General features: G+C 42.8%; 1 protein-coding gene across 6 annotated transcripts in view; it reads left to right on the top strand.

Moving 5' to 3' along the window:
* Nucleotides 1–625: 625 nt before the first annotated feature.
* The window catches only part of IRS1 (insulin receptor substrate 1), a 154,619-nt gene continuing 131,340 nt past the window's right edge, over nucleotides 626–23,904 (top strand). For 5 of the 6 annotated variants that reach the window (XR_008446249.1, XR_008446251.1, XR_008446250.1 and 2 more), the window contains exon 1: nucleotides 626–5,232. Coding sequence is in view for 1 of the 6 variants with exons in the window: in XM_054040191.1 (XP_053896166.1) it covers nucleotides 1,614–5,201 (3,588 nt within the window). In the remaining 5 variants the exon portion in view is untranslated. The remainder of the gene's footprint in view (nucleotides 5,233–23,904) is intronic. The other variant, XM_054040191.1, reaches the window with a different exon arrangement.

The raw sequence follows: 23,904 nt of genomic DNA, 5'->3' as shown, positions 1-23,904 counted from the left end.
GTTTGAGTGGGAAGGGGTTGGGGAAAGGGAGGGGGTTGGGGAGAGGGGGACTTTTCTGTTTTGAATTCAGCGGTTGCATTAACTTCTTTCGATCTTTACCCGCTTTGAAAGGGAAGCCTCAATTGCACTAATATGGTGGAGAGCTGGGATGGATGCGGGGGGGGGGGATGATTTTCAGCACCCTTATGTCTATATTGCAGATCAGGCAGCACTGGAGTTTAGACGCAGCTCGAATGTGAAGGTAGGGGGAGGAGGGAGCCTCGTGGTTACAACGCAGCAGCAGCGCCTCGATCAAAGTTGCCACACTGCAGAGATTCACTCACAAGCCCCTAGTTTATAAATAACACGCCAGTGAATGGCGTCTACGCCTTTTTACTACGCTCCACTCCTCAACCTAGCCTGGGCACCTCCCCCCGTGGAGGAGTTGAGGGACAGGCCGCGCTGCCAATAGGCAGGCGGCCCCCCAGGGCGCAGAGCTGCTCAGCGCCCGAAGGTAATTGCAGCCGCCGCGGCACTGAATGAAAGGAGCGGCGGGCGGGGAGGAGGGGGCGGATTGGAATGCCGCGGCACCAGGCTAGGTTGGAGCCTCCCTCGGCTGCTGCTGGGATGGTCCACGCACTGGCGCCGTCACGTGTTTCTCTCCTTGGAGTGAGACTGAGTCTCGGTGGCGGCTGGAGGGGGCCGGACTCATAAACACAGACACCGCCGCTTGTTTGGGTTTGGGGCGCTCCGAAACTCCGAGAAGCAGCCGGAGGAGGAGAAGTCAGCCAGGCAGCCCCAGACCCGCCTTCAGCCTGGGGCAGGGGAGGGGGCTTTGCTGTTGCCCTCGGCGCCTTTCCCGACTGGAATGAGGAGGAGGAGGAAGAGAGGATGTTCCTTCCCCACTTGGGCTGCTTCCCCTCCTGCTGCTGCCTGGTTGCATTTTGTGTTGAAATGGCACTTTCTCTTCCTAACGAGATGGGACTGAATGGGGTCGCCAGCCTCCTCACGCATAAGCAGAAGCAGCAGCCTCGGCGCTGATTTTTGGGCTGGGCTGTGTTTTTAGGGGGGGAGAAGAGGCGTGTGTTTTGGGGTGTAAGCCCCGGACTTTGCAAAACAAACCGCTACCCAGAGGATCTTTAATCTGTTACAGAGATTGCGCTCGCTGAGGCGAAGTTGTGAAGGGGAGGGTGTTTTGGAGCAAAGCAAGGGGGACCCCCCTTCCTGCTCCTCTCTACAGAGGAATCCGACCCATACGACTGAAAGATGCGTTTCTTTTCCTCCCCGGCGGCGGCTGCTGGGAGAGCTAGACTTTCATCTGGACTGACTGAGACTGGACTCTTTAAGGATATATTGACCCTCCTGAGGGTGATTTGGGCATAAACAGCAATATAAACGCTGCTGTGGTGCTGGAAGCTGCCTCTGCCACTGAACAGCTGCTCTCACCCTGCCAGTATCCCCTCCCCCCACCCCGTTTTGGAGAGGGGATTCCGAGCTAGTTTGCTTTTTTATTATGATTGTTGTTGCATGAATTGTATTTTAAGAGGTGGGGTTTTTTTTCTGCCTTGTTTGGCAGTTTTGGGGGCCTGTGGGCTGATAGCTGCAGTAAAAACACCACCACCTCTCCTTCCACTATGGCTAGCCCCACGGATAATAATGAGGGCTTCTTCTCAGATGTCAGGAAGGTGGGTTACTTGCGCAAACCCAAGAGCATGCATAAACGCTTCTTCGTGCTGAGGGCAGCCAGCGAGTCAGGACCTGCCCGGCTGGAGTACTATGAGAATGAGAAGAAATGGAGACATAAGTCAGGAGCCCCCAAGCGTTCCATCCCACTGGAGAGCTGCTTCAACATCAACAAACGGGCAGACTCCAAGAACAAGCACCTGGTGGCCCTCTATACCAAGGACGAGCACTTTGCCATTGCAGCTGACAGCGAGCCTGAGCAGGAGAGCTGGTACCAAGCCTTGCTGCAGTTGCACAATCGGGCCAAGGGCCACCACCACCTCCATCATCATCGTCACCACCACCACCACAGTGATGTCTCCTTTGGGGGTGGCAGTGCAGGGCTGGGGGAGACAGGTGACGATAGCTATGGCGAGGTGGTGCCTGGTCCAGCTTTCAAGGAGGTTTGGCAAGTGATCCTGAAACCTAAAGGTCTGGGCCAGACCAAGAACTTGATCGGCATCTACCGCCTGTGCCTGACCAACAAAACCATCAGCTTTGTGAAGCTGAACTCAGATGCAGCTGCTGTGGTACTGCAGCTGCTCAACATCCGCCGCTGTGGCCACTCAGAGAACTTCTTTTTCATAGAGGTTGGGCGTTCAGCGGTGACTGGGCCTGGTGAGTTCTGGATGCAGGTGGATGATTCAGTGGTGGCACAGAACATGCATGAGACCATCTTGGAAGCCATGCGGGCCATGAGTGAGGAATTCCGGCCCCGCAGCAAGAGCCAGTCCTCTTCCAACTGCTCCAATCCCATCTCTGTGCCCCTCCGCAGCAGACACCATGTCAACAACCCCCCACCCAGCCAGGTGGGGCTCAGTCGCAGGTCCAGGACTGAGAGTGTGACTGCTACCTCCCCTGCTGGGGGTGGTGGTGGTGGAGGAGGAACAGGGGGCAAACCCAGCTCTTTCCGAGTCCGAGCCTCTAGTGATGGGGAAGGAACTATGTCCAGGCCTGCCTCTGTGGATGGCAGCCCAGTAAGTCCCAGTGCCAACCGGACCCACTCACATCGGCACCGTGGCAACTCCAGGCTTCACCCTCCACTCAACCACAGTCGCTCCATCCCAATGCCTTCTTCACGCTGTTCCCCTTCAGCCACCAGTCCAGTCAGCCTGTCATCTAGCAGCACCAGTGGCCATGGCTCCACCTCAGACTGCCTCTTCCCACGCAGGTCCAGTGCTTCGGTATCAGGCTCCCCCAGTGATGGTGGTTTCATCTCCTCCGACGAATATGGCTCTAGCCCCTGCGATTTCCGCAGCTCTTTTCGCAGTGTGACTCCAGACTCTCTGGGTCACACCCCGCCAGCACGGGGGGATGAGGAGCTCAACAACTACATTTGTATGGGGGGCAAGGCTGCCTCGTCCTGCAGCTTGGCAGCTCCCAATGGCCACTTCATCCCTCGCAGTTGCCACCCACAGCATCAGCAGTGCCGCTATCCTGGCACCCCATGCTGCCCCCGGAGTGGTGGAGAGGAGGTAACTGACCTGGAGAAGGGCTTCAGGAAGCGGACTCACTCTGCAGGCACCTCACCCACCATCTCCCACCAGAAGACACCCTCACAGTCTTCAGTGGCCTCTATTGAGGAGTACACGGAAATGCTACCTTCCTATCCTTGTGGTGGCAACCGGCTGCCCTCCTACCGGCACTCTGCCTTTGTGCCCACTCACTCCTATCCTGAGGAGCATTTGGAGATGCACCACTTGGAGGGCAGCCACCACCGGACCAACTCCACCCCACACACTGATGATGGCTACATGCCAATGTCGCCTGGGGTGGCCCCTGTGCCCAGCAGTGGTGGCACACCCAAAGGTGGTGACTATATGCCCATGAGCCCCAAGAGCGTGTCAGCCCCACAGCAGATCATCAACCCTGGCAGGGGGGGTCGCCACGCCCAAGCCATGGTGGACTCCAATGGGTACATGATGATGTCCCCTAGCGGCAGCTGTTCGCCTGACGCTGGTCCTGCCGGCTACGGCAAAATGTGGACTAATGGGGCTGGCCACCACCCAAAGCTCTCAGTAGAGAGCAGCGAAGGGAAGCTCCCCTGCAGCGGCAGTGACTACATCAACATGTCCCCAGCCAGCGGCTCCGCCACCAGCACCCCCCCGGACTGCTACTTCGCCACCTCGGAGCCGCCGGGCCCGGAGGAGGCCTCGGCGCAGGGCCCGGCCGAGCCCCCCCACAAGCCCATCTACTCCTACTTCTCCCTGCCGCGCTCCTTCAAACACGTGCAGCGCCGGGCAGCCGAGGAGAGCGGCCCCCAGCTACGCATCTCCCTCAGCTCCGGCCGCTTGCTCTACGCCGCGGAGGACTCGTCCTCTTCCACCAGCAGCGACAGCCTCGGGGGAGGCGGGGGCCAAGAGGGCGCCGGAGGTCCCTACCAGGCGCAGCCCCCGCCGCAGCAGCCTACCCGTCAGGCGGCCGCGCAGAGCAGGAGCCGCCTGACCAGACCCACCCGCTTGTCCCTGGACGGCCCCAAGGCCAGCACTCTGCCGCGGGCGCGGGAGCAGCCCCCGCTGCTGCTGCCGCCGGAGCCCAAGAGCCCCGGCGAGTACGTGAACATTGAGTTCGTGGCCAGTGACAAGCCGGCTTTCCCGTCGGCCGCGCGGCCCCGAGGGGACGAAGGCTCCGAGTACATGAACATGGAGCTGGGGCCGCCGCGGGCTGCCTGCCAAGCCGGCTTCGCAGCCGTACGGGCGGCAGCTGCGGCCCGGCCAGGCCGAGGAGCTGCTGCCCTCAGCAGCCGGGACTATGTGACTATGGAACAGGGGGGCGGTGTCGGGGGGCCCTGCCCGGGCTGCGCCGACCCCCCGTCCCCCGCGCTCTTGCTCAACTACGCCGACATGCGGACGGGCCGTGCCGTTCCGGAGAACCCCCCTGCTGCCCCTGCCTCCGCCCAGGCGCAGCCGCCGGCCGAGCTGGCAGCGGCGCCACCGCGCTCCTCCTCCCTGATGGGAGGCCCGGGGGTGAACAGCGCCTTCACCCGCGTCAGCCTCAGCCCCAGCCCCGGCCGCAATCAGAGCGCCAAAGTGATCCGCGCCGACCCGCAGGGGGGCCGCCGGCGGCACAGCTCCGAGACCTTCTCCTCCACCCCCAGCAACGCCCGCGGCACGGCGGGCAGCGGCGGCCTCAACGCGCCCTTGCTCTACGGGGCGGGGGGCGCCGAGGAGGTGAAACGCCACAGCTCGGCCTCCTTCGAGAACGTCTGGCTCCGGCCTGCCTCCGGGGAGCTGGGGGCGGCCGCCAGGAGGGAGCAGCAGCCCCTCGGGGCCGGGGGTGGCTTTGAGAACGGACTCAACTACATCGACCTGGACTTAGTGAAGGATTTTAATCAGCGTCGCCAATACCCCCACCACCCCCAGGAGGGCACCTCTGTGCTGGGGGGGAGGCAGCCGCCGCCGCCGCCCAAAGCCCCTAATCAGCCTTGTGGGAGTAGCCACTCTAGCGACGATTTGAGTGCATATGCCAGCATCAGCTTCCAGAGGCGGGAGGACGTCTAATAGCTGGGCAAGAGCCAGAGCCAGAGAGAAGGTGAGTGCACAGGAAGGGGGAGGGGGGAAAAGGCGTTTAAACGAGTAGAAACGCCCACTTAGAACTGAGCCCAAAAGGCCAGCAAAAATCAGGCACCTAGGTGTTGGAGGTTGTTCAGACCACTGAACTGTGTCCTAAAGGGATAGCTTAAGGTGCGGTCTGTACTGTTTTCTTGGAACGGCGTTTTTCTCTTGTTTCTTTGCACGTTCATATCCTATTCTCAAATAGAGCCCTTAAAGTGTGTGGAGTGCTTGTTGAGGCGTGGGAAGAAGATCCAGGTTCACTCACTGAGTTAATCTTTTGATAGCTGCCGTTTCAAATATTGCACAGTTAAGGGTCTGGTGGAAAAATAAACCAAAAATAGACCTAAGCATGGTCCCTACTTAACTTATAACAAAAATAGGTTGGATAAAGTCTGGAACGGTGATTAAACCGTTGAAGCTTATTTCTTATAGAGGAGGTTTCTGTAATTAGATTGGTGTGGTGATTTTTGTAAGCTAGATGGTATGTTCTTAGAACTGAAAATATTTTTTCCACGTGGGAAGTGTTTTGGAAAATATTACAGCCACATTAAATCTCAGAAGTGTTAAATGAATGTTTTGGTTCATTTTGATTTTAAATATGCTATTGCTTCCAGAAGCAAAATTATCATTTGACACTGCCTTCTTGAGTCATGGATGCTTTTCAGACTTGACACACTAAGCTTGTCCAAGCAACGGGGGCAGGGGTGTCCTGTTTTGTGAACAGTTATGGTGAGGTGGTTCACTCTGTGAAATCTGCTTAAATATTGTTGCTGAGACTAAAGTGCTTTTTAGTTGCACTTTTACCTCACTCTTTTAATCTTTAAGAATACATAATAAAAGACCTAGTAAGTGGAGGGAGAGGGTGTGGGGGAGAGGATGTAAAAGAAAGAGGTGTGGTCTATGTTGAACATGGGAGTGGGGATCAGATTCAGAAGCTCCTAAATTCTAAGCTTAGTTGTGGCCAGTTCTGACTCCTGTATCCACAGGCAAACGAATTAATCTTTCTAACTCATTTTGCCCATGTGTAAAATGTGTGTATCTACCTCACAGGGTTGCTGTGAGGTTAATTAGGTAATGTTTGCAAAGTGCTTTAAAAAAAATTTGTGTTTAGACTGATATTGATACTAAATATAATTTAGCAAAGGACAATTTTATAAGTATCTGCAAACTGTGGAAGAAGCAAATGGTGTAGAATGGACTCTGTGATTATAAGCTTAAAATGTTTAAAAATGAACAAATTAAAAATAGTCTAGGCAAAATTTGTCAGCCTGTTGTATTAAGACTGTCATTACAAGGTGTGCCTAGGACAAGGAATACTTTTGCAACCAATGTGATGGGTCTGCCAAATAGAAACTGAATACGGAGTATACACTGAAGAAATACAAAGTGTTGTGTTTTTTTTTTAAATAAAACAGTTTCTCCACTAAGTATATATTGCTGTATAATATTGATATTTTATACAACTGAGTTGCGCTCCAAGGTCTCTATTATGAATAGACAACTCCAAACTAAATGTTAACCACCCTTCCTGATCTCTGCAGTTTTTCATGTATTTAACTCCTAGCAATCACCGTACAGTGAACATTTACAACATAATTGGACAAATTCATACTATTTATTTGACTGTAACTGTACTTAGTGAATATTTTTATTGCTGCTTTGCTTGGTGTAAGTACTAACACCACTCGGAGTGGATGTGATAGAACATTTAACAATCACATGTAGGATTTTCCTTTTACCTGAACTGGTGAGCCTAGTGTAGAAATGTGAATTGCAAATACCTGGAAGAAAAACAATACACCCTTTCCCATAGTTGTTACTTTAACATTGTTCAAATAAGTAATAATTGCAAATCTATTATTAAGATAGTCTTATTTTATCTCATCAGTATATGTAGATTAGTCGTGCCTTTGGGCAGGACTTAAAATTTGGCCAGGGTATTGCTGCAGTGGCAAGGGGTGTGTGCCTTTTGCTTTCCCTGAAAAAATCTGCTCAACATTGACTATGTTGTAGGTTCCTGAAAAATCTGTTTACTACACACGTAGTAGAGTTGTAGAGGCTGACAGTTAAATGACTTCTCTGCAGATTCCATCTGCATGGCACATACTCCATTCCCACACAGATTCTGTGGGTGATCTGGTTGCGCATGCACCATTTCCACAGAGCCAAGGGAGCATGCTCCATCCTAGAACTGAGCTGGACTTCCCCTGAAATTCCTTCTTCAGGCTGCTAGGGCTACACTGATCTGGCACTAAAAAGAATTGAGGGCAGGGAGACTCTCTCTCCTGTGCTTTCATTGCTCTCTTTGCTGGTGCCCCAGACACTGTGAAGGAGAAGGAGGAAGCAACCTGATCAGAATGCAGAGAGAGGATCAGATGGGTGAGAAGAGGTGTGGGGGCTAGACTGGAGGAGATATGACCTGGGTGTGGCTCAGGGAGGAGGAAAGGGGCAGGAGTCAGGGCAGGGGATAGAGGTGAGTAGGAGCAGAGAAGGATAGAGACAATCTTATGCAACCTTTATTTGGCTCCCTTGTTCATATGCATTATGATGAACTCTTTAAGCCCAAAAATTGGCAAGGAGTTATACACATGATTGCATTCTATAAAATATATATTTATATTTCATAGGACAGCTATCATCCCCACAAGGTTTAAATTACTTGTCTAGATTTTATTTATCTAGACCAAAATATTTTGTTGTCCCAAGTTGTCAGATCAGTACTCTGAGCATTTTCCAGCTTCTCATTAGCAGGTGAATAAACATTTGCCACCTTGCCACAACCTCCCTCCCTTTCTCCCCCCCCCCCCCCCCCCAAGCCATGCATGTTATACACATTTAACTATATTGAAACATCTTCCATTGTGCATCTCCCTCAAAAATCAGTTATGCCCACTCTAATAGATTTCCCCCTGAACAAATCACTTGTTTCCAAATCTGTTCTGTTTCTCTGTCCTCCTTGCCTCCATCCATATTCTTGTCCCCATACCTCTTTGCTGCTGCTGTCCCAAGCCCTGCTGCTTTCCTGAGTTTACAGGGGGCTCAAACTTTTAGCTGTTTCTCAATACCAGGGTCCTCTGCTTCTTGCTCCTCTCCCAGCCTGTTAAAGGATCAGCAGTTTAAATGCCACCCTGTTCTTTGAGTTCCTTTACAGTGGTTCCAGCTGCTCTAATCCTTCCTTCCTTCCTCAGAAAGAACTTCTAGTGCTCTGGCTACTCCCCCGCACCCCCCTCTTTCTAGAGAAGGAGCCTGTAGCTCTGTGGTTGCACTTACTAGCAACCTTGGTGAGCTGACATATAATTTTTAAGACCTGTGCCAGACAACTGCATTCCCCCCCCCCCCCCCCCGCCAGTCTTTCCTCTTCTCTTCCTCGCTCTTTCTCTCTGTGCTCTTAGTAAGGAACAATAATCTACTTGTGTATGTACCACTCTTAGTTTTTCTCTTTTCTGTGTCCTGCCTCTTCTGGTAGCTGTAAACTCTAGTATAGTGAAACTGATAAGATACTTGTAAGTTTCACTTGTCTTCTCCTGGGATTTCTCTGTGCAGAATTAGCTGATGCAACTACTTCTTCCTATGCTTCTGGTGTGGTATTGAGGAGCCTCTCACAGTTGGCAACAGTACGAAGATGAGCAATTGATAGTTGATGGCTTCATACTTCAAATGTTTTGTGACTCAGTACATCTTTCAGAGTAACAGCCGTGTTAGTCTGTATCTGCAAAAAGAAGAACAGGAGTACTTGTGGCACCTTAGAGACTAACAAATTTATTAGAGCATAAGCTTTCGTGGACTACAGCCCACTATGCATCCGAAGAAGTGGGCTGTAGTCCACGAAAGCTTATGCTCTAATAAATTTGTTAGTCTCTAAGGTGCCACAAGTACTCCTGTTCTTCAGTACATCTTGAAATTCTTGTGTAATATATTGAGAAAAAATTTCAAATACCTCTTTTTCTCTAACTTGCAGTTAAAAATAGTTTTATAGCTTTCTTCTAAGTTTAATTCATAATTTAAAAAAGTTTGTGGACTTAAGGAGTTACTTTAAAAATGTAACACATTTATCTACATGCAATTAAAAAAACTGAAGCACTTCCAAAGACAAAAGGTTCAGAAGCCTCTGTAGCTCTGGGGCAGCAGTAACTTGAACATCAGCAAGATATGCAAATTATACATGCTACAGCAGTATTATTATAGACTAAATAGGGTGTTTCATAGTGTATGTGCACATTGTTCCCCCCTCAACTAATCATCTGCTAAAACCTAGCCTGTGTGTCACTGTGTGCTTGCAGTTTGTTAAATTATTCGTATATTCTGCACTCTTTAAATATTTTTTTCATTATTCAAACTGCAGACCTATTCCTTTAATGTAGATACTGTAGATACATGTAACTGTTAGCCTGGACTTCTGACTTACATGGCAGTTTAGGAAAAATTGCTTTCAAGATTTTTTTCCTCTGGTTTATAGAGCCCTATAAATTGGGGCTATGTAATCAGATCAAGTAGGCAATAAAATAGCATCCTGTGATACACAGGTTTTGTATTCAGTTAGTATTACAATCATATTTAGGATCATGTTTAAATTAGAAAAACAAACATGAAATTCAAAGTTAAGGATGACACTCCTTTTTTAGCTGATGATTGTAAAAATATTTATTCTGGATTGGTTTTATACATTTAACAGCTGGGATGTAGAACCCTAAAGAACATATGCGACCAACACCTGTGGAGTTGGAATGTAATCTGACCAAGATCTTCATTGTATTCTGTTACTTGTATAACTTAAGGGATGTAGCCTGGGGAACAGCTCAATTTGAAATTTTCAATTAGGAACATACAGTTTATAATGGTTTTGCAAAAATTTGAATACCAGCACTGAGGCTAATTGAATTCACGTTTGAATATCCTTTTGATAAAGTTGCTGTGACTTTGTGTGTGTGTGTGTGTGTGTGTGTATGTGCGCGCGCACATGTAAAGGAAGGGAATTATTTTTTACTTTTGAAAACAGACTAAATTCAGTATTGATTGTAGAAACTATTTTTAAAAATAAAGTCTCAAGGAAACAGTCTTGAATTCAAAGTTCTGTTTTTCATGACATTCAAGTGAAAAAAATTTTTTCTCCAAAACTAATTAGCTTTTGGACTTAGATGTTGTGTACCAAGTTTCATCCTAGAACAGATCTTTGTATTTGAATTTGAAAATCAAGTAGAGCTCAAAATAGAAAAGCTGGCAGTCTGTAAGCTTTAGATGCCATAGATAATTTTGAAAAATGGTCACAGTAGAAATCATTACACTTTTGTAAATTCATTCATTTATATTTTTCTTTCCTCCTCCTTCATTACTTAGGATAGCTTATTTTGGAAAATAGGCTCTCTTCCTTAGAGTTCCTGCTGCCTACTTATCACAGAATCCATTCACATTGTTGTGCATCCTATTGTCCTGAGTGAGGGGAGCAGGATTTTTCCACTTGCTCTTTTGTCCTGTGCTCTTTGTCATTGCAGTTGAATGCTGTGATTATATAATACACAGAATCCTGTTTGTTAACATCGGACTTTAAGTACAGAATAAGCATGAATGAATAACTCCTTAAGCAATAAGGATCTTGTTGTCATGTAAACATTCTCATAGTAAAAAGAGAATGATATTCACACTGATTTTTAAATTGCTCTTTTTTTTCTTCTTCCAGTTTTTCTTTTTAGCTTTTTTTTTTCTTTACACTGTGCTACTACTGGGACTACTATAATAAACCTGCTAGATGAAAAATCTTGATACATGCTAATTTAATTATTCATATCCTGCATTTATAATTAAATCACCTCTAAACTATTTTATTTAATTTAAAGGGTAGCTCATAAAAAGAAAAGCTCAAATTGCAAAATGATTGTGACTTACTATTAGAATAAATCGTCTCTTACATTTTATGGCAAGAGTTGAAATACAAATAACTATGGCTACAATTCCAGGTTGTCAGAATGCTGAAAACTGGAACTTTGTCTCTGAAATATAGTCTGAAAGTGTACATCTTCACTAAACTGAATAGGGTTAATTCTGTTTTTAATTGTTCCATGTTTTGGTAAATGAATGATTTTGATTATAAACAATTATAGCAGTTTGAATGTTACAAAATAGCAGTGGTGAAGAGGAGAGTCTTGTGTAATACCTCTTTTGATCTATTTAAATATGGTGGGAAACTGAACAAAAACAGAGGTGTGAATAGATAAAGGAGATTTAAATAAGCCTGGCACTCTTAACTAAAAGATGACTTGATATGTATTCTCTCTGATTATGCTTGATATATCTAGGTCACATTCTTTGAAGACTGTCATTAGAGATTTAAACTAGAGTAATTGGAAAGTGCTGTATTCTTCACAATAATACACTACAGGGTTGGGAGGACAGTGAAAAGTTCGTGTGTGTATATGGAACTGTTAATCATAATATGATTGACTAAAAACCTAATATTTTTAGTATCTGAATTGTAAAATTGATTAAATCTTCTTGCTAGTAATGCATAATAGGTTTGCCCGTATATATTCTGTCAGCTACCTTTAAAATTCTATTGTTGTATGCAGTGTAGTTGTAGCTGTGTCGGTTCCAGGATATTAGAGAGGCAAGGGGGTGAGATAATATCCCTCATTCAGAAATTAAGTACATAAACTCTGCATGCAAAAATTGATCTGCTTAATACAAGAATGGAAACAAATCTCATTTGCAGAAGTATTGTAGAAATGTCTCAGTCTTTGCAACCAAATTCCAAATATTTCTATTGGTTTCAGAAATTTATTCCTGATGAATGTCTGCGCAGGTCAGAAGCTGGAAAGATGCAATCTGTGAGCTCTTAAGACCGCACCCCCAATTTGATTTATGTCTTGTTTGCTTTTATCTAGATGTTTTTTTTTTTTTTTTTTTCTCAATTGCTATGTGGGTGGATGTTTCTAAGTCATAGGAATTCTGAAATATGCAATCCGCATCACCAACAGTTTCTTTGAAACCATGAATTTCAAGAAAATAAGGGAAAAAAGGTAGCTACCCCTCAACTTCAGACATCTTCTTGGACTCCAGTTAAAAGCCTGATCACACATACTCAATAAGAGAGCTGCTATGTTTAACTCAACTGCTTCTTGCAGCATGGGAGGGGAAAAAAATGAACCAAAAATGAGATAGGAATCAGAAGTTCTAACAATCCATTCTCCCAAAGCAATGGGGAACGGAATTGAGAGAGACACCTGCATCATCAGAAATACTCTTATTAACTTAGATTTAAAAAAAAAAAAAAATCCTATTGACAGACTTACCGTATATACTTGTTCATTAGCCTGTTCGTTTATAAGCCGACCCCCCAAGATGGTTAGGTAAAAATAGCAAAACCTGTATGACCCTTTCATAAGCCGACCCTATATTTCAGGGGTTGGCAAACTTTGGCTCCTGGCCCGTTAGGGTAAGCCTCTAGCGGGCCTGGACGTTTTGTTTATCTGGAGTGTTCACAGGCACGGAGCCCCTCGGCTCCCAATGTCCACGGTTTGCTGTTCCCAGCCAATGGGAGCTGCGGGAAGTGGAGCGCCACCTCCTTCAGCTCCCATTGGCTGTGAACCGTGGCCACAGGGCACTGAGGGGCTCCGTGCTTGCAGATATATAGTGTGTAAACAAAATGACAATGTATTAGATATTCAATTAAATGATGCCATAGAGTTTAAAATCATCAAATTTTGGTGTAGACCTGTTTATCAGCCAACCCCCGCTCTTTGATGCGTCACTTTTTTACCAAAAATATATGAACAAGTATATATACGGTATTTTGTTTCTAGCTCTGTAAGAGACATGTCTAGAAACAGCTTTGCAGATCAGCAGTTTTAGCATCTATGGCATGCGTTTTAGGAGAGTCTCCTTTTTTAATCAATAATAAAAAGGAGTCCTGCATGCTATTGAACATTTTTTTTTTTTTTTTTTTTTAAGATCCATAGTCTGTTTCAATGCAAACTTAACCTCCACAACCTTCTCTATTCAGGGAATGAAATAGCCCTCTACCCTGTGTGGTGGTGAGTTGGTGTTGGGTTTTTTTTTTTCTTTTTTTTCCCCTTCTTCAGTAAAAAGGTTCCTTATCTTTTGTAGTTCTGCTAGGGCCGGACCTGACTTGCTCTGAAGTCTCTTGGAGTCTTTCCACTGAAGTCAATGGACGCTAGATTGTGCCCTTAATGACAGTTGGTGTCACTTGGAAAAAGATTTTTGCATGTACTCTCCCTCTCTCCTGCCTCTGTCCCCTTAGAAATGAAATCTGATAGGGGAGTGTCTCAGTGGTTGTGGCTAAGTATTCCTAATACTTACCCAGGATTTGTTTGTTTCAAAGGGGTACAGTACAATAGGTGACTCATCAGTAATAATTCTCAAGTCAAGCTCTCTCTAGAGAATATGAGAAAATGATGGATTTTGTACTGTGGTAGAATCAGGATGAATTGATCACTTTTTTTTTTTTTTTTTAAATCAGCAAGTAGGGAACCTTGATTTAAATAATCAGTTTTGCATTTGTATTTGTCATATTCCGTAAGGGCGGTTGATTTCTCATTGGTTGGTAACCATTAAAAACATATGATTTGCAACTAAGCATTTACCTCTGCACCAATTTTGGTACTACTTGCTCACCAGGGGGTTACGCAGTATCTATATGCACTAAAGCAGTTATATAGCTTAAAAATTATGTATTCAGATTTGTGACTTACCTTTTTATTATGTTAGAAATGGTGACTGATGGATTTCTTACTACAATAACTTTTTACTTTCGATTTGTGTCAAGCTGCATTTGGAGGGAAATTTTAATTGTTAAAAATGCACTAAAATAGCATTTTTAAATAACCTTATTTAACAAGTAAACAATGTTAAATGTTCTGGATGCAGGGTAGTTGTAGCTGTGTCGGTCCCAGGGTATTAGAGAGACAAGGTGGGTGAGGTAATATCTTTTATTGGACCAACTTCTGTTGGTGAGAGACACAAGCTTTTTTAGCGACAGACAGGGTGGATTTGATTTAAATCACTAGAAAGGAAGACTTGCTTTAATCATGGATTTCTACGTAATAGTGCATTCTTGTTGGTTATTATAACCTTAATACATATTCTTCACAACTCAGAGATGTGGGTTTCATATTTAGAAGGTACACACTATACATTTTTAAAGTGATTTATTTTGAAAACTTTTCATATTAGTTTTGCAGCTATATCAGAAGATGAATTATTGTCTAGTTATTTCATTTACCAAAGGTAATTGAAACAGATAGTTCACCTCCCAATGATTTCATAAATATCTCCAATTCAACAGGTTAATCATTAATATTTGGAGGATATTCTTGCCATGCTGTATTAGGAGGAGAACATCATCAGACAGACATTTAAATGGTTTTATTTAACTAAAACAACAACATTATGCATTCTGTGTTTTTTTTCTTCAACAGCAAACATATAATATTTTAACAAAACAAGCATATGAATTTTTGAATTTAGTTAAACATTCAAGTTTTTTAAAAACAGGTTTGTTTTTGTTAAAATTGTTTTAAACTAAAATAGTTACATGAAATATTTTCTTTAAAAGTACAAAAATTAAATCGACTATGTCAGCCAGGTCGATATGAGAAACGTAAAATATTGGCTTCTGCAGCTAACTCATTCGTCTTCCCCTTCATTTTCCTGTTTGTTCATAATCTGGAAAAGAAAAACAAGCTTTCCTGCATTTTCAGGTCCCAAATGATTTCTCAATTTTGAATGAATTAGTCCAAAGGAAGAAAACATTCTTTCCACACTGCCAGAAGAAGCTACTGCTGTTAAAAGTGAGATTATCACTTCAACAGTCTCTGAATCCAAGTGCTTAAGTGACTTCCACCAGTTCACTGGTGTGACTTTCTTTAAAACATCATCAGTAAACATGTATTTCTTGAATGGTTCTTATTCCCAAACTGGGTCTCTTTTATGGCCTACTGCAATTATAGGTTTTCCTTTCTAGTGAGAGAATGGTATGGTAGATCTCAAATCAATGAAGGCTACACTCAGGCCTAGTCTTCACTTACCGGCTGGTCCGGAGGCACGCCATCGATGTTCTGGGATCGATTTATCGCGTCTGGTTAAGATGCGATAAATCGATCCCGGATCGATCCCGGAAGTGCTCACAATCGACGCCGGTACTCCAGCTCGCCGAGAGGAGTACGCGGCGTCGACGGGGGGAGACTTCCGGCCGCGTCTGGACCGCGGTAAGTCCGGAGTAAGGTACTTTGAATTCAGCTACGTTATTAACGTAGCTGAATTTGCGTACCTTAGTCCGAAGTCCGGACTAAGTGTAGACCAGCCCTCAGAAAGACCTCAAGACTTCTGAAATATGCTGCTCAAACAGTTTCACTTTTGTTTCTACTGCCTGTCCCTTCCTTCTCACATTTATCTCCAGACTTCTCCTTGTCCAGATCTATTCCACCCCCAACAATCTTCTATTCATTTAACTTTCTGAAACTTTGCACTTTTAGAGAGAAGTAAGGGATTGACTGTGTACACAAATGTGCAGAGGGACAATAGGGTTGAGGTCTGTTATTTCTCACCTCTCTCTATTATTTATTTAAAAACATTTTTGCTGTTAACAAGCATGTTATCTTTGGAGACACAAAGCCACAGTTTGAGAACTGCAAAACTAAGCATCTCTGATGGTATCTTCTAGACTGAGCACTGAATCCCATTGGGTAGATAGAAAGATTAAGCTAGGTAATCTATACAGAAGCCCCTGGAACCCCATAAGATTGGGTCCCTAATCCATGAACTATTGGAACTCATTTACAAAACTTTTCTTAAACGTTATATGAATATATTGTCTCATACTATAGAATTAGACTTTATAATCCCTATTCCATGATGAGATATCTTAATTAAAACTATCTTTAGATTTATAAAAAAAAAATCAATTTAAACTAAAAAAAAATCCATTTTTATTTTTATTTTATTTATTTTATTTTATTTTAATCATTAAGTTTTATCCACCCTGGTGACAGAGAGTTCTTCCTTACGTCTGGGAAAGGTACTTCCAGTGTCACACCAAAATGCAAGGCAGAACAGATGGCTTAGCGTAAGTAGTTAGCACATATTGCATAGGACCATTTAAGGCAGAGTGGCCTGATAGCATCTCAGCAGTCATAGGACAAAAAGAGGGTGTTAGTGGCTTACAGGTAGTTGTAATAAGCCATAAATCCAGTGTCTCTGAATGGAAGCAGAAGCTCTTTGTGGCTGAAAAGCTTTCTCTTACCAAAAGAAGCTGGTCCAGTAAATGAAACTACTTTTCACCCACCTTGTCTGAAATATAGTGGATGAACTTATAAACAGTAAATTTATCAAAACACGCTTGTCTTTAAAACTGATTCCTTAAACAAATCAAGTATTGTTTGTAATTAATGAATGGAACTGATTGTTTCTGGTTATCATGTCTTTCAAGATTTTAGTACTAGTAGATATCCTCAAACTCCTTATTTTTATTCATAGCTTGGAAGCAGAAAACAAGCTTTCCTGCTTTTTTAGCTCTCAGTCAGTTTCTCAAATATTTGAATGAACTGGTGATTGAATTGAACTTGCTGAATAGAGTGAAAGAAAGAAAATACTCTCTGCACCTGCAGGAGGGAGAGTCTAAAGCTGGTTTAGGACTTAAACCAGAGTTAAAAAACTCTGGATCCAGATGTGTAGCCAGTGACTTCAACCAGTTTACTGGTCTAATATTGATAGCAAACACACACTGCTTGAATATGTTTTATTTAATGGCTGTAACAGATTATGATAAGGTTAGGCTTGAACGTAGATTGTCAATTTCAAATTAATTTTTCAACCTTTTTTATTTTTAAAAAGAAAAATCTGATTTTTATTTAAGGATGGATTTTTATCCACTTTGTTTAAAATTAAGGTATCCTATTTACATTTCAATTTGTTTTGTGTTTAAATATATATTTTCTAACTACATTTTTATAATAGATTAAAATAATTCAGTGTTGGGGGGGGGGGGGAGGAGAGAGACTATCGCTTTAACACACAGCGCACAGCATGGACTGTTTTATATATAAGATCCGATTAGATGATTATAATTTTTTCTGGCCTTTTTTCACAGAATCATTGGTTTGTTTGTTTATTTATTTATTATTTTTTTTAACGAGGTTCCCACGTTCCTTCACAAGCTATTGAACTAGAGACAGTCATGAAGCATTCAAGGCTGGATGGCACCATCTCAGGAATTGCAGAAAGGACAAACATCCTTGTAGAAGGGGAGGAAGAACCAAAAAGACTTCTCAGTAGGGAAGTTGAGGCATTCCTGAAGAGATTTGAGTGTTGGTTCAAGCTTCAGTTTATTCCACTCATGCCTCTTGTGCTGTGTGTAGGTGTCTACAGAAATGTAAATGATCTTCAGAAGCCAAGAATGAGGGCTGCGACCCATCTGCAGTGGTCTGTTTTATGGAGTGTACTCTTTTGTTCATCTCTGATGCTACATTTAGAATAATACAAATTACATCCAGAGCCGTGCCTCATTTTTGTCAGAGAGGGGATTCTTATGGCTAAAACAATATACAACAGACCAATCTTATAGCTTTTTTTTTAGTTGCCTTTCCTTTAAAAGAGGCTACTTTATGGAGAAGAGCCTTATCAATTCTATTTATTTAAATGACTCAAACCAGAGCCTGCTCTAAGGGAAGCCTGTTCAACGAGTCTCCGTCCTACTGTCCTCGCAAAAGGGATCAAAACCTGCCCAATGAGAGAATAATCTTCAACTGATTTTAGTTCCTTTCATCTCTAGACAACAGGAAATAAGCCACAGGGAGCTCCTTAGGTTTTAAGGAGGTGCCTGAATGTCAGAAGGTGCATGTGCAGAGCTGCACAATCGGAGGGAGGCCAAGAAAAGTAATTCATGTGTAGGCACAGGTGATGTCCAGTTAGTGGGTCCTGGAAATTACCCTTTCAGGTATGCAGAAATACTTCAGCAACTCTTTTCATTCAACTCGCCCTGCTCCAAGATAAACACAACACGTCTGGGAAACCTAAACCATCCCCTGAAATAGAGGCCATTCTCCTAGTCCATTTATGCCTTTCAATGTAGGCTTTTGCATTACAAGCTGCAATGTCTATAGAATATTATAGGGTTTTGAAAAAAAATGAAAATGAAAACAAGGTTGGAATAATTTGGTACTGTCTTAATTCTCTCCTTCCCATGTACGTGTCTGTCTAGTCTTTAAAGTATGGATTACTTGTTTGCTACTTCACTGCAACGTCCTTTGGACTCATAGGGTGACATTTTAAGGAAAAATGAAGTCTTTTCTTATCTGAACCTTTTTCTATTATAGCTTCTACCAGTGCAGAGCACCCTATCTTAGGTTAGTTTAAATTGATTCTTTCATCCTTTATTTGTTTTTAGTTTTGGATTTTAACTCTGAGGGTTTCCTTTCATGCTGTGGTCAGAATTTATGGAAGTAGCCAAGAGTGATTGGCCCAGCTGCTTCAGTAGTTGAATAGCATAGATGTGTTCTTCAGTTTGTCATTAGAAGAAAAAAAATCTTACAGTTGAGTGTTTTTTGTTTTTGTTTTCTTTGAGATGGGGTGGGGGGGAGGGGAGGGGAGGGAAGTGGGTTCGCTGCCTGAACCTTGTCTCCACTAAGATTTTTGCACCAAGATCGCTAACAGCGTAAAAATACACCTCTTCTTTTGTAGTGAAGACCTAGCCACAGATTCTGAAATGGAACCATCTGGTAAAGGCACAACTCACTTGTACTTTCATTCTCTGTATCTTGATTTTCATTTTGCTTAGGAACTGCTTTGTTGAAATGAGGATTTTATCTTCTTTCTCTGATATATATAAATAGAACTTTTTCTCTCTGCCTTGTTCACTTTTCCCCTACGAAGTGTGGGCAGAGTTGAATTCTTTCCCTTGTATTCCTGTATGCTCTATTACATATTTTATCGAATGCTCCATTTATTGTTTCATGATGTGAATAATTAACAAGGCTGAGTTATAATTCTACCACTATTAATTAAACTGGGCTGATGAATATCTGCTTTTCTTCTTAGAAATAATAGGATGTGTGTGTATTTAATTGCTAGCATATGTATACATCAAAGCAATAAAAAGATTTAAATATAGGTAAGGGGACACTTTCCAACTTTTAAAAGCACATATTGTGGAAAAAAATGAGATTAAAAATCCCCTAGACTCCTAACAAATAGAAATTTTATCACTTCTGTTATTACAGTTCAAGAACCTCAAAAGCAGTAAGCACTTTTTACCACCTCTAGTAGTCAAGTGTCTTAAGCAGTCTTGTTTTATAACTGCAAAGTTATTTTGAGTAGGCTTATTTTCTTTTTCATAAATTTGTGGGTTTTTTCCTGACTTAACAACAATATTCAAACTTAGCAGAAAAGCAAATTGAATAAGGCTATACAAAAAACTACTTCGTTAGCAAGCAACTGGTTAAAAACTTTAATGCGCAACATTTTAAAGTTTCTATTTGTTCCAACATTGGTCAATATTTATGAAAAATAGTATTTTTTTAAACTTTCATTGTTTAAGTTTGTAAATAAGTAATGGACAATTAATAAATTATTAACTTTATATGAAATGAAAACTGAGGAGGAAGAGATGAAAATATACGCCAGCCCTTCTGTTCTCCTCATACAGCTGCTCCTCCTATCCCCCCGCCCCCCGATTTAATGAACAAAAGTTAAGAACACATCCTCTGTAATAATCAGCATATGCGGTACTAAGTTGTGACTTAGACATGTAAATAATTTAAATATTTCAATCTTAAATGGGTAAACATTGCTGTTGGAGTTATTCATAATATTTCATTTTGATTATAATTTGAAGCAGTTTAATAGTTCTGTTTTTTGTTGTTTGTTTTTTTAAAAGCTACACAAACCCAAGAACCTCCAAACACCTTAAATATTTTTCAACATGCAACTTGATCACCTAGCAAGTTGTTACAAGGGAAAAGCCTTTCAGAAGGTGTGCAGACAAGTAGCTAGGGCATGTTGTTTTTCAGGCCTTTGAACTAAGTTAGGAACATGTTTCAAGATGGAAGAATGAATGGTTGTTTGCTGCCTTTAGCCTCAGGGCTTGAAAATCATGAGGCATGTTATTGTGCCTTCAAAGCCTGTTTTGCATAAGCAAGATTTTGGCTAGAGCTTTGTATTATCAAGGACACAACAATAAAACACTGAGCCACCCAATCTCACTTAATTGGTTGGTGATGTTCAGAAATTACATGCATTTAAGGGCCCTATAAGCTAAGGTACAACAATAAATGGATTTTAGTTGATCTATTTATTAGGAAAAATCCTTCAGAACTAAGGGTTTGTCTATATGGAGAAATTTCTCCAAATATGTATAGCTATAGCAATATAACTATATAACTCCCTGCATAGACACTCTTATTCTGGAATAAGAGTCCTTTTCTCTGTTAGTTTGTCACTTCCAGCGGAGGATGAGGTTTAAAAGGAAAAATATGAAACTCTGTCTTTTGTCCCTGCTTAGCTTGAGATGGCCATAGTCCATCTCAGATATGTCTGATCCTCTGTACAAGGTGGGCTGAGTTGAAGGGGGCAGGCTAGGTATGGAGAAGTAGATTTGGGAATCACTGGCAGAGAGATGATAGTTGAATCCATGTGAACTAGATGCAGTCATCTAGGGATAAGGTAAGAAAGTGAAAAGGTACAGGTCAAATACTTAGCTCTATGGAAACCAAGGGTACATCCAGACTACCTGCCGAATCGGCGGGTAGCGATCGATCTATCGGAGATCGATCGATCCCCAAATGCGCTCCCATCGACTCCGGAACTCCACCAGGGCGAGCGGCAGTAGCGGAGTCGACAGGGGAGCCGCGGCTGTCGATCCCGCGCCATGAGGACGGGAGATAAGTTGAAATAAGTTACGTTGACTTCAGCTATGCTATTCCCGTAGCGGAAGTTGTGTATCTTACATCGACTCCCTCCCTCCCCCCCGAATGTAGAACAGGCCCAAGTGGCAAAAGAAAATGGGAATGAGAAGGTGCCACTATGAGAAATTCCAAAAATGGTTGGAAGGGAATATAGAGGAACCAAGACTGGACAGGACTGAGAAAGCCAAGGGAGGATGGTGTACAGGAGGAGTGATCAGCTCTTGTTGAAGGCTGCTGGCAAATTGAAAGGTGAGAATAGAGAAGAGGGCCCGTGACTTGCCCAGGCAGAGGTCGTTAGAAACCACTGTGAGAGCAGTTTGTCAGGAGTGGGAAGGACAGAAGCCAGGTTAAGAGGAATCCAAGCAGGGAGTTAGCAGAGGAATTTGGGGCCTAGGAGCTTCTATTTTCAGTGGATGCAAATTGTATTAATGGTTTAGATTAAACATAACATTAGATTAAACATTAAAAGTAGAAATAAATGGAGTACGTGGAGATATTATTTTAGGAAATAGAGTAGTGAAAGGAATTAATGTGTAAAGAATGGTTAAAGAAGAAAACTGTACTGCAGTTACGCAATCAGAAATGCCGGTGGTCCTTAAATCTTACCCTTTCTGAGAAAATATTTCTTTGGAGAGAGCCATAGTTTCCTCTCTGTATAGGCCACTTAGTGCTATTAAAAAAAAAAAAAAAAAAAAAAAGCTCATCTTGGGCCAGATGTTGAACTTGTGTGACTCATCATAGTCCAACTGAAGTCAGTGGAGCTAGGACAACTTTCACCACCCAGGATCTGGCCCTTTAAACTTAGTTTTTCCATCATTTGCTTTCAGTGAGCCATTACTAAAGCATTCTGTTTGAATTAATATTAAGTCCCAGTTGAATTTAATTGCAACTATATCATTAATGTTACAAAATGATCTGATTCCGTGTTAAATTTATCTCATAGTCTTGGGTATTTTATATTTTCAAAAAACTGTTTTCTTGAAGATTGACAAGATATTTGCTTTGTTTTGATGCAAGTTTGTTTACTTCTGTGCTTGCTACAGTAACACATCAGGTTTTTATTCTCCAGTACTAGCAGATAGATCTTGTGATGCTAATTGCCTTTTACTGATTCAGGTCATATCTTAGCATTTGCATTTAGGTTTAAAAAATCAAGAGCAAAACATGATTATTAGTAGTATTGCTGTACACTTATTGTTTAGCAGTAACTGTTAAAACACTAATTAAATAATCGCTTTTGTGTTGAACTCATAATTTTGCTTTGAATAGCTTTTCAATCAGAGATTTTTCTTTTTGATGATTCATTGACTTTTTCCCCCCAAAAAAGCCTTTACAAGCTCATTAGTAGAAGAGTTTATGCTCTGGAGTCTATTTCCAGGTCTGTAGATCTTATTTTAAATCTACGGATGGTAGAAACTTCTATCATTTAGCTTAATTTTGTGTAACTGACTGCTGTCTCAGATCCTGGTTCAGGAAAATATTTTAAGCATATTTATCTCATTTCAGGATGCTATGTCATAGATTTTAAGGCCAGAAGGGATTATGATTTTCTGCATAACATAGGCTGTAGAACTTCACTGAGTAATTCCTACATTTAAGCACATATTTAAGTGCTGTCCTGAATGGGTTTGTTTTCCTAAGTCAGTATCTTACTGAACATTTAAGTACCACTCTTTAAAAGAAGGAACGTCTTGTACTATACCTTCTTTGAGATCAGGTGGAACGTTTTCTGCCACTTACTATTACTTTCATCTTCTGATCTGGGTGCCTCTTTTTGCCAACGCCAGAGACACCCCAGCATCAAGCTGACTGTTCCGTTTCCAGGAGAGTTTACCTTTTGCTAGAGGTACCCTTGACTCACTTGTAGACAGATCGTTAGGGCCACAACTCAATCTGCACTGTGTTTCCTCAATCTGAGAGTACCTCTGAAGAGCTGATTTCCCTCATGCTCTCCCACCAGTAGTTCTTAACTCCTTGCTTTACTAAGGGCTTGTGTACACTAGGAAATTTTGCCACTTTAACTATACTGGTGGTGCTAAAGCAACAACCTTCCAGCTGTCTCTTGCCGCTCCCCTCCCCCCCCCCCCCCAAGTGAGAGCGCAGTTCTACTGGTACAAAGTGCTTATACCAGTATAGTTTAAGCCCTCTCTACGCTAGGAAAGGTTTGTTGGTATAGCTATACTGGCAAACCCTCATAACGTAAATGCAGCTTATACTGGCAAAAGAGTGCTTAGTGGCAAAATATCCGGTATAGACTTGATTTATTCTGCTCTAGATAGCAAAATAAGCTAAACTGGTATAAGGCCTCTTTGTACTTTTATAACTGCATCCACACTAGTACTTTTTATTTTTTTTATTTATTTAGCCTAACTACTGTAGTTATACAGTAAACCCTTGCTATAACACCCTTCATAATGACGAATCTTTGGCTGTAATGAATCTGGTCCTTGGATCCCATCTCCAGCCCCACCGCAGTGATTGGCTCTTTCGCTATAACTGCCAAATGGCTTGGATCCCAATGGGTTAGTTATAGTGAGGGTGTACTTTATTGGTGTAACTTTTCTAGTGGAGAGCAGAACTCACATTTGTGAGAATCCTTGAAGTCGGACATTTTGCCTGTAAAATCCTTTTCACATACAAAACAGCACAAATCTAATGGACTAGACAGTGTCTTCTACATCTCCAAATATGGATACCTAAGAGGTGAGGTCAAAAATAAAAGCACCCCATCTATCAATTCC

This window comes from Malaclemys terrapin, chromosome 9, assembly GCF_027887155.1.
Source record: "Malaclemys terrapin pileata isolate rMalTer1 chromosome 9, rMalTer1.hap1, whole genome shotgun sequence".
NCBI classification, from domain to species: domain Eukaryota; kingdom Metazoa; phylum Chordata; order Testudines; family Emydidae; genus Malaclemys; species Malaclemys terrapin.
Note: the sequence above shows the minus strand (reverse complement) of the source record. Positions and strands in the feature narration are given on the sequence as shown.